This window comes from Eucyclogobius newberryi, unplaced genomic scaffold (genome assembly GCF_026437365.1).
Source record: "Eucyclogobius newberryi isolate DKJ021-1_F unplaced genomic scaffold, fEucNew1.0.hap1 SCAF_1, whole genome shotgun sequence".
Lineage (NCBI taxonomy): Eukaryota > Metazoa > Chordata > Actinopteri > Gobiiformes > Gobiidae > Eucyclogobius > Eucyclogobius newberryi.
The window spans coordinates 36,426,721-36,437,877 of NW_027315723.1; the positions used below are offsets into that span (position 1 = coordinate 36,426,721).

The window sequence follows — 11,157 nt, forward strand, 5'->3', positions numbered from 1 at the left end:
TAATTTGACGCAATTCGGACTTTATCTGCGCAAACGGCAGAAATTTTAAATATGGGAGATTTCTGAAATTTTAGTTACAGTTTGCGGCTTCGCCGCACAGAGACCGTGAGAGGTATCAATGTAATTTGGATAACTTTTGATGTCCCACTCCTCAGTAGCATTTTCACCAAATTTCAGCTTTTTAGGGCCAACGCCCTGGGAGGAGTTCGCAAAAGTACGACGTTTGGAAAAACTCCGAAGTCATGTTTAGCCATTTTTGAAGCAATATGGCCGACATTTGGTTCGGGGGACGGCGTTGCCGTAATAATATTTTTTACTTCTCTTGTCACCATCTACCTCTGCGCCAAATTTCATGATTCTACGATCAGATTTTTTTTGGGTCATTTCCCATCTCTCAATGCATTTTTGGTACATTTGGTGGCGCTGACGCGCCAATTTTTTTTATTTTAGAAAAGGGAAATAGCCAGAATGTAGAGAGGCACGATTTTTAGAGGTGTGCAAATTTTTGTGACTTTTCGTCAATGTTCACTGGGTGAAAAATAGGGGGGTTGGTCCCGAGAAGAAGAAGAAAGAAAGAAAGAAAGAAAGAAAGAATAATATTCCGATGCGAAAACAATGTTTCCCATTTTTCAAATATCATAAACTATACATTTTCGGAAAGCGCTCGCGCTTTCCTACCTCATGGTGTGGGTCCCTGGTCACTGACGGGTACTTTCGATAATTTTGAGTGGGCTCCGCCCACTTTGTGTTTTTGGCCCTCTATACAGTAATAATGTTCAATTTTTGCATTACATGCTTATATGCACGGAACATGCAAGAGATGGGGAACGTATTCGTGAGCTACTTAGCGCAAATGAGTGCTTTATATGGGGATGACGACCGCGAAGCGGTCGTCATCCCAATGTAAAGTGCTCGTTTAGTGCGAACTTTTGCACGGGCTTCGCCCGTTTACAACGGTAATGTTCCATTTTCCTACAACTAATTAGTATGCACGGGGCGTGCATGAGTGGAGGAGTGCGTTAGTGAGTGTTTGGAAGTGGGCGAGCGCTTCGCGCTCGATTTCGTGCGCACTACGTGCGCACTTTCGCAGCCGTGCTTCGCACGGCCTTACGAGATTAATAGGCCTCTCGCCAGCTTGTGGCGCTCGGGCCTAATAATTGGTTATCAAATGTACATTGTCTTCCACCTTTTTGTTTTTAGATAAGACCCATGTGTTGTCCACACATGGGTAAATGTTGGTGTTACAACGCAGTAGATACAGGGGAAAGGACAGATAACTTATAGGAAGTTTAAAAACACTCTTAATAGAAGAACTCTTATAAACAAAAACAAAAACTCTTATTAACAAAACTCCTGTAAACAGGTCCTCTCATATCTTAGTAGGGAATAGAGGGAAGAAAATAAAAATAAAGATACAATAAAATAACAAAAATAAAAATAATAAAGATAAAAATAGCTGGCATAAGACAAATAATACTACTAATAATAATTGTAATATAATATCCTTTTAGACGCAAGTTGTATACAAGCCATCATAACGCAAGAACTACAGAATAAAGCAGTAATTAAATAATCTAAGCAGAGCATGCAGTTTTCCTCTTGAACAACAGGTAGAGCCACAGGATCATGGACTTGACTGACCGCGTCCAAAAGAAACTCAAGTGACCACCGCGCGGTGTGAATTGGGGGGAGCCAAACTTTGCTCAAAACTTTGCGCCCACTTGGGACAAGCTGCGAGTTTGTCAGAACTTTGAGGAGAGCGCGTCACGAGGTCTTCGCACTTTTCTGTAAGTCTCATTGCATGTCATTGTACTGTATCTAACTTTAATCGTTGTAGAAGTGAGACTCTGAGGGTTATTTCTTTCGTTTTTATTCACTGAAAAAGAATTGGTCATTTTTTAGAACTATAGACAAAGTTACCCGGAATGAACGTTGAATTGAATGAAATTAAGTTGAGAGAAAAAGCTAAACAAAGCTGTACATGAGGTTTAAATCATTTTTAAATGTTAAGCCACTTGACTCAGGATTTTTTTTTAAAGGGTTTAAGAAGCCAGACAAACAAATTGATTTATTTATTTCCTTTATTTGTTCATCATTTGTCCATTTTGTCATAGATAAGTCTTCGATTTAACTGATCAAGTCCATTTATTGTCTCCTGAAACGTATGATCTTGAATAACAGACACTTTTCTTTGAGTTCACCTTGCCTGTTGTATTTGAAACAAAGTGATGTCGTTGAATAATATTGTGCAAGTTTTCCTCTGACCTGAAGAACATTTCTGGGCACTTGTGTGGAACAATGCAAGAGGAGGTTCTCTATTGTTCAGTGGAGAGTCATCGTTTGTGTCTTAAAGCGCTCATGTGGAAAGTGGCGGGCCGTACTGTCGTCTCTAAGGCTATTTCTTACAGTATATGGATCTTTTTTTCCTCAATATTGGACCACTCCGCCATCTGAATGTGTCCAGACTGTGTGCTGCAGGGCTCGTGCGGGCTAAGTAAAAGCACATGCACTTAGTTTGGTGGATTAGACAGAAGGTTCCAACTTATTCATTATTAACTTAACTGCTAAAGTACAAAATCAGACTACGGTCATTCAGGCCAACTCCACTGCCCTGTCCACGTTATGGCCTGTTGAAAGAACCCTCTTACCTTGCACTTGATTGGCACATATTTGGCCTGCGATGTCTGGGTATTAACGATAAGAATTTGACGTTTTACTGGAAAAACTGTACTTTGAACTTGTTTTGGTATTAATGAGCGCCGCGTCATGCTGCTGTAGCTTAGACACTTAAGCACCTTTCTGATTTCAATTGTTTACTTTTGTTGGGAGCTTTGAGATTTACGGATCACTTCTGCTCCTTTTCACATGATGCAGATTGAGCGTGTTGACACTGGATTTCCATTGTGCTTTTATTGATTGATTATAAAATGGGGGAGAACACTCTGTACAATAATATAATCTTTTCGAATATTCTTTTGGATATCTCGACTGTTGGATGTAGCAAAGATATTAAGCCATTACTTTGTAGACGTAATTCCTATAAAAATGAATTTGCCTGGAAAACCCTTAAATGACGGCCTCTAGATTAAACACATATGTCACGGGTGAATGGCCAAAATGATGAAAGCAATCTGTCCATCAATAGGAACATATTCACATTTGTTCCGTGAAGCATTCGTCTGATTATCTTGCAGATACTTGGAAAAAACGGATACTTTGGCCTGCATCGAGAGAGTAGTTTAGATATATTCACTTCAAGTACTATGTCTGAATTCAAGACACTTCTATGGACTTGTATCAGGTCAGATCTGATATCGTTTAAGACTATCAGCTTATTATGTTTTCACCTTTATATTGTTCAACCTAAATTAATCCAGGTATAATATTTTCACATATCATTCAATACTGTTGCACTTGAACAATGAACAATTATTGACAGTTACTCAAAGTCCATGTATTGTATGAGGAACCAGCAGGATCTCTACTCAAATCAGAATGAAAGTCCAACCAAACCGGAACTAAGAAGGAAAACTAAACCAATCTGGCAACGTCGAACCCCCAAAATAACAAGTTGTTTCTAATTTGATGATATATATTTTTGAACTGGATAAATAAAGTGATCCTTAAAGGTCTAATTGTTGTTTTTGTCTGCTCTTGACCTCCAGGAGCTAGAGCCGTGCGAGGATGGGTGACTGGAGTGCTCTTGGTCGCCTGCTCGACAAGGTGCAGGCCTACTCCACGGCGGGGGGCAAAGTCTGGCTGTCCGTGCTCTTCATCTTCAGGATCCTGGTGCTGGGGACGGCTGTGGAGTCGGCCTGGGGAGACGAGCAGTCCGCCTTCAAGTGCAACACGCAGCAGCCCGGTTGTGAGAACGTGTGCTATGACAAGTCCTTCCCAATCTCCCACGTGCGCTTCTGGGTCTTGCAGATTATCTTTGTGTCCACGCCAACGCTGCTCTACCTGGCCCACGTCTTCTATCTGCACCGGAAGGAGACGAAACTCAACCGCAAGGAAGAGAACCTGAAGTTGGTGCAAAACGATGGAGGGGATGTGGACATTCCACTGAAGAAAATTGAAATGAAAAAACAGAAATATGGCATTGAGGAGCACGGTAAAGTCAAGATGAAAGGAGCCTTGTTGAGGACTTACATTGTAAGCATATTATTCAAGTCTATGTTTGAGGTGGGCTTTTTGGTGATCCAGTGGTACATCTACGGCTTCACCCTGTCTGCTATTTACGCGTGCGAGCGCTCCCCCTGTCCTCACAGAGTGGACTGTTTCCTTTCCCGGCCCACAGAGAAGACAGTCTTCATCATCTTCATGCTGGTGGTGTCCCTGGTGTCACTTGTGCTCAATGTTATTGAGCTCTTCTATGTTTTATTTAAAAGGATCAAGGATCGCGTCAAGGGCCAGCAGCTTCCTCCTACACTTTTTCCTGGTGGAACGATGAGCACTTCTCCAAAAGACCTGGCCGCCGCCAAGTACGCCTACTATAACGGCTGTTCCTCCCCGAGCGCCCCTCTGTCCCCTCCAGGATATAAGCTGGCCACAGGTGAGCGGGGCTCGGGCTCTGTCCGAAACTACCACAAACAGGCTAACGAACAGAACTGGGCTAACTACTCCACCGAGCAGAGCCGGCTGGGGCCGACCGGTGGAGGCAGCACCATCTCCAACTCTCACGCACAGGCCTTTGACTTCCCCGACGACACAGTGGAGCACAAGAAAATGTCCCCACCGGCCCCTGAGCTGCACCCCCTGTCCCTGCTGGACCCCCGGCCCTGCAGCCGCGCCAGCAGCCGCATGAGCAGGGCCCGGCCTGACGACCTGGACGTGTGAGCACAGTCATGCTGAGAGAGCTCCAGAGGTGTGTATCACTGTCAAAGGTACAAGTCTGAACTACCTTTAGTGGCACTAACAGAAGAAATCAGGAGGACTGCACAGTTCTTAGACTAGTCACTTAAGTTTTCTGCAGCTGGATATTGTTTTGTCCATATACACTACGTTAATACATCGTCTTTACATATGCTTTTACTACTCTTTTCTTTATGTTAACTAACCATTTTCACTTATGAGTTTGAGTTATTGGTTATTATTGACAAAAACACCCCTTAAAATAAAAATAATATGTATTATCTTAGTAATGTAAAATAAAAATGTATGCTGAACAAAACCCCTGAGCCACGATGGCACTAGAGATTGCCCTTATGTAAAGAACGTTTTTTGAATATGAAAGTGACACATTAAACAAACTGGAATGACAAACATTAAAAAAATATGGAGGCCTACTTTTCCACACAGACATGGTGCTATATTGTCATGCATCATTCTTCATTTCTTTCTGCTTTTATAGTCAAAGACAGGCATTATAACTCAACAGTGCTGAAACGGTTTGTACATTAAACTATGTTTTGATACAGAATAATCATCAGAGTGTTTTTATCTAATCTCATTGACAATCGGTTACAATCTGGGAAATCTGGTAGTTATATTTTTACATGAATCAAACTCATGGTTTACATGATATTCAAAATCCTTTAGCTGGAACTTATTATGGATTCATAGATATGATTTTGTTATTTCTTGAAGCCACTACCAGTAAAATGTGAGCGCGGACATAAGCAATCTCAAAGTGCTTATTTATTCGGATGAATCTTATACTGATATTCTGTTACTTCCTGAGAGACTTGGAATTTACGTGCTGTCATCCTGTGTTATTTGTTTCTTGTTTTCACCTGTGTCTTTTTGATGATGTAAGTTTTGCTGCTTTTAGTACTGTATCAAGCTAACTGCATCACTAAACCTCTGTTCGTTTGTAGAGGACTGCATAAACGTCAAGACTAATATCTAGTCAGCTCACAAACATTTACCAGCAATTCAACAAACTTTTGATCCCATCCCAGTTGAGGATTCTTGTCTTTCATTTGAACTATAAGTAATGTTAGGTGTGATTTTGGGTACGTCTGTGTTTGTAGTTCTGTCATGGATCTTCCAGCTGTAATGGCATTTGCACTGAGATTCTGGTGAGATGTACTAAAAGGCACAGTGAGTTTTGATGTTACTAATTTATTTGATGCAGTGCCTAATACCTGAAGTGTCTGGAGGAGAGTTCTTCCACTGAACTGAAGACTCTGCTTATTGTGATCCACTGTTACAATGTAACAGCATGATACTGTAGATTCAAACTGTATTTGTGGATGAAATGTTTTAACCAATAAAACGTGTCTTTCCTAAAGTCATGAGTCATGTGTACTTTAAGGGCTTTAAATAGTAAAATCAGTAATTGGATTTATTCAGCGCCTTTCACGACAATCCAAACACCCAAAGTGCAATATTCTTTCGGTGGTGGAAAGCTATTACTGTAAGCACAACTGCAGATTGATGGTAGCGATGCTGCCGATCTGTGCCATCTGCCCCTCCAATCACCACCACTCACTCACTAGTCAATCCACTGTGACACCTCCAGAGGTCTCCCATCTAAGTACTAACCAGGCCCCGACCTGCTTCTGAGATCTGACCAGCAGGTAAACACAAGAAGAAAAGCTCTGCTCTTCTTTACTAAGCTCTTCTCATAGTATCCATGGCAATAACACAAACTAAGCGAGTTATCAGAAGAGAGAAAGGACAGAAGATGTTGAAATGATAAAACATCTTTGATGTCCTTCATGCAGCTCTCAGAAGTTTCTTCTCGGTGGAGTGGATAGCACTCCCCTCACAGCAAGTAGTCTGTCTGGATGGATTTCCTCCAAGCTCCAGTTCCTCTCAAATCCTCCAGGTAAAATTCTGACTAAGCCTAGTTCCAGTTCTGGAGCCGGGTCCCCACTGCTTCTGATGGTTTACCTCAGCAGAATTGGAGGATGGGTCAAATGTACATGGCATTTGCCTTGTTTTGACTTATAGTGTAGGACGTGGATGTATCTCTGTAATAAAGGAAAGAAGTTAACAAAACATACTTTCAATCTCCACACCTGGTTTTCAGACTATTGCCTTCAATATGATGTGGCATGTGATAAAATCTCTATGATGCCTTCAGAAGACACTGTCTGTGTCACAATGAACTCGGTCTCTCTGATTTGAGTATTTGGCGTTGACCCTGTGGTTCAGCTGAAGTCCAGGACTTGTGACAGAGCTGAGCAGAGTCACTTTCCTCACAGCTGGGGAATGTTTACTCTGCCTCTTGCCCCACACTCTTATCACATCCATGCACAGAGGAGGTAGCATTTCTGCATGTCTGACAAACACATTTACTCAGGGTCATGCCATTTTGAACAATGACGACTGCACACTGGAAAGAAAAGCAAAATGGTGTAATAATAATCATCATACACTGACTTCACTTTGCACTTCAGTCGGTTCAATCCCTGTTCCTACAAGAGCTTTGTGTCCTTGAGCAAGACACTCTACTCAGCGTTCCTCCAGTCTTTGTCCACTGGTGTATGTGATTCTCCTCACATAATGATGTCATAAAACAAAGAAAAAGAACACATTTATATGTTTTGTTGTTATCCCAGAAAAGTGAAAATAAATAAATGGGACCACATCAGAAAATAATGTTTAATAATGTTTCAAATGTGCTGGCTAAAAAATTCAAATTTCCAATTATGCTGAAAGAATCCAGGGAACAGTGGGCTTCGGGAGATCTTTGCTTCACATGGTTCCACTTTACAGCAGAAACAAACAAATTGCAGCTCATTTAAGCCCGTTTAACTGCTTTTGGCTGGTAACAACGGCTGCTAGCTCCAAAACACAACTGACTCGGCAAAAATAGCTCTCCCATGCGTAGTTGTTCTGTGTCTGAGCTTTACAACACCAAGCTCTCCAACATCTCAAGACCCACCATCAGCCCTCACTGTCAGGGAGATTTGAGTTGATTTAATGTATCATTTTCTAGTAAGGTACGACGCATAGGAACAATTATATTATTTATGTTTTATGGTCAATTTGTTCTCTTGAGCTTTCATAAAATGTCCCAATCTGCATTGAATTTGCATCGACACACACCAAACCTTCCAGTTTTGTACTTAAAATCATTTTTAATGGATCATAACAAAGTATTTGATTATATCTAAGCACAGTTCATACAGAAGTAAATCAAAGTCCTTCACAATAGCATTTATAATTAATACTCACAAGACAACAATAAAAGTATAAATAATGATGTTAAAATGTAATTAAAATGAATGAATTTTAGGTAAAATGCCTTCACTCAAAAGAATAGCTTAACAAAGCTATGTTTTGCCTTTTCAGATGATAAAAAGCTGCTGATGTTATGGATTTGATATGGCCATTAAAGTTCAATACTGAATCCATTATTACTCCTAAATTTCTCACTTGATTTGTAGGTTTTAGAGCGAGACTCTGGAGGTGACTGCTAACACTTTATCTTTGTTTCTGTGGGCCAAAGACAATAATTTCAGTCTTGTTCGAGTTAAGCTGGAGAAAGTTGTTGTGAATCTACAAACTGATCTGTTGGATTCAGTGACAACAGACATTCATATAGAAACAGACTGGGTGAAACATGTACAGAAACCTGCAAGAGCACAACAATGGACAACAAATATGTCAACAACAATAACACGGGACGAGCCTGACACATTAGACAGCAGCCAAAGGGCAAAGGAAAATAATTTTTTTAAACTGTGGTCACAGGTTTGATTCTCAGGTAACCATGATTTCTACATCATGTTTAAAAGTTCTGTGTGTACTGGCATTGCGTATGTGAAAACCTATTGTGTTCCAAGATTGTACTGCTTATTCTGAAAAAGCAGATTGACTGAAAGCACTTTTTTAAGGGTGAGCAGATCAGGTGTGTGTCTGCTACTTTGACTAAAGAAATTAGAAAGTGGTGGTGGGGCCAGACCCTGTAGGAGTTTAAAAAAAAACAGGTTGACATCGTGCATGAATTCTAATCTTGATTTAAAGTTTTAGCTCAAACAAAGGAGACCTTCAAGTATAAAATCCTGTTGGATCATTTACAGCTAGAAGAGGCGAAGTTGATTGCTGGTGGGCGTCTTCGTCGTTCTGAAGATCTTGCCTATTCCAATCTCCATCCGTTGGTCTTGGATCCAACCCACCCTGTCACTCCCCTCCTTGATACCAACCGCCATAAAACACCAAAGAAGAAGAAGAAGAAGAAGAAGAAGAAGAAGAAGAAGAAGAAGAAGAAGAAGAAGAAGAAGAAGAAGAAGAAGAAGAAGAAGAAGAAGAAGAAGAAGAAGAAGAAGAAGAAGAAGAAGAAGAAGAAGAAGAAGAAGAAGAAGAAGAAGAAGAAGAAAGAATAAAGTCGAAAAATGTGATTGTTAGGGTTAGGGTTAGTCCTGAAAAATAACAGAAGAAGAAAGAATAAAGTCTAAAGAATAAAGTCTAAGACGTACAACTGCAGTAGGTGGTGGTAATGTAACACTTGGATACCAACCGCCATAAAACACCAAAAAAGAAGAAGAAGAAGAAGAAGTGTGCAGGGGGTAATCCTTCGATTGGTCTATCTAGAGCGAGCGAACAATCAGACAGATCACGGAGAAATCCAAGCAAGATCCGAGAACGTTCAGAGAATCAGAAAGCAGTCTGTGTGTACCGGAGAGGTTCAATAAAGCTCCTGAACCCGTCCCCCTGTCTCCTCATTGTCTCCACCTATCCATATACCCATCCGAGCCTTAGTCCAGAGTTATCTCTCCAACACCCACAGTCTCTAGTTTTGAATGTAACAGAAGGCATTTGATTGTACAACACATTTGGTAGCTGCAAGCATGGTAAACATGCAGAATGAACTACAGAGACCATGATCCTTTGCTCTGTCTAATGCATATTGAGCACTCACAAAGTAAGAGCCGTTGCTGCATCTGAGTTGGACAAGTGAGTAGGTAAAGACAATGACAATAAAAGTGATCAGACTTGGGGGGAAAAGGAAACAAAACTCATCTTTGGCTACAGTTTTGATGAGGGAAAAGCGCTGTGAAATGGTAAAAAGCTCCCCATCCTAAAACAACATGATTCCCCTTATTATGAGGTATAAACAGCAGAAAGACATTGAAATTCCATTTGAACTCAACCTAAGTCATTGTAAAGCCAAGAGCAGGTTGAACAGTGGGGATGGTCCTCTCATCGCTGTGTGAAGGACTGTGCGTGCAATGCCACACCTACGTGCAGACGTGAATCACCACATCACAATCAGGATCCACACAGCTATAATCTTTGGATAACAGTTCAGCATTCTTTTTTACTTAAGAACTCATCGATCTTGTTGCTTCCTTTTCTATCGAGCTGCCACATTATGGCCTGCCTGTTTCCAAATTACCTGTCTTGCCCATGGATACAACAGTGGATTTGAACAGCTGACTGTGCCGGTGGGCGAACACTTAACACCAAACATGATTCATTTACTGAGTTAACCCTAAAACAGTTTGAACAACCGATAGCTTTGTAATTGAACTGAATGCGGAGGAATTTGTACTCACAACACTGCAAAAGTATGGAGGTCAAATCTTACATTTAAAGATATCAGTTTGAAATATCTGTTGTTTAATCACATAAATGTTGTATTGTACACGTTTTTCATCAAGTCATGCTTTCATATAGTAATAAGTGACATATTTGGGACATTTAAATGTGAAAAATGTTTAGAGCCAGGTTTACATTTCTTGGTCCATTTTGTTGACATATTAGATACACACATTGCTAAACTAGATCTGACTGAAAATTGGCCAAACATTTCAAATGTTGTCAAATCAGGCTTAGAATTACAGTCATTATCAGCCAGTCCTTCAGTACGTTCTGTCAAAGTCTTGTTAAGTACACATGTAAAGTTTGGTGTTTCCATATGGAAGCCTGTATGTAGAGAGAACAAACTGACCAAGACCTTTTGGAGAAAAAAAGAAAAAAAAGGTTTTGCCTGAAGTGTCTTCTTTTTTAAAGTGCCTTAAACTGAGATGTTTTTTCACTAGATTTAAGAAAAGATCTTGTTACAATGATACTTGTGATATGATCTGTTCTTAAACTAGACAAATCAACTTTAACGAGCTTTTAACCTTGTTGCAACAGTGTTTTCCCATCAGGAATTTACTCAAACATACACAAATCAATCAAAACAAGTTTGAGTGAATTCATGATGGGAAAACACTAATCCTGTATTGTCCTGCAAATGAGACTCAAGTGCTCTGAAAA

The 11,157-nt window shown here is 40.5% G+C and overlaps 1 protein-coding gene across 1 annotated transcript; it reads left to right on the forward strand.

The window, feature by feature from the left end:
• Positions 1-1,731: 1,731 nt before the first annotated feature.
• On the forward strand, positions 1,732-6,232 carry gja1b (gap junction protein alpha 1b). The gene is made up of 2 exons (XM_072445365.1): positions 1,732-1,787; positions 3,666-6,232. The coding sequence occupies exon 2, from the start codon at positions 3,685-3,687 to the stop codon at positions 4,834-4,836; it is 1,152 nt and encodes a 383-aa protein (XP_072301466.1). The 5' UTR covers positions 1,732-1,787; positions 3,666-3,684; the 3' UTR covers positions 4,837-6,232.
• Positions 6,233-11,157: the final 4,925 nt, after the last annotated feature.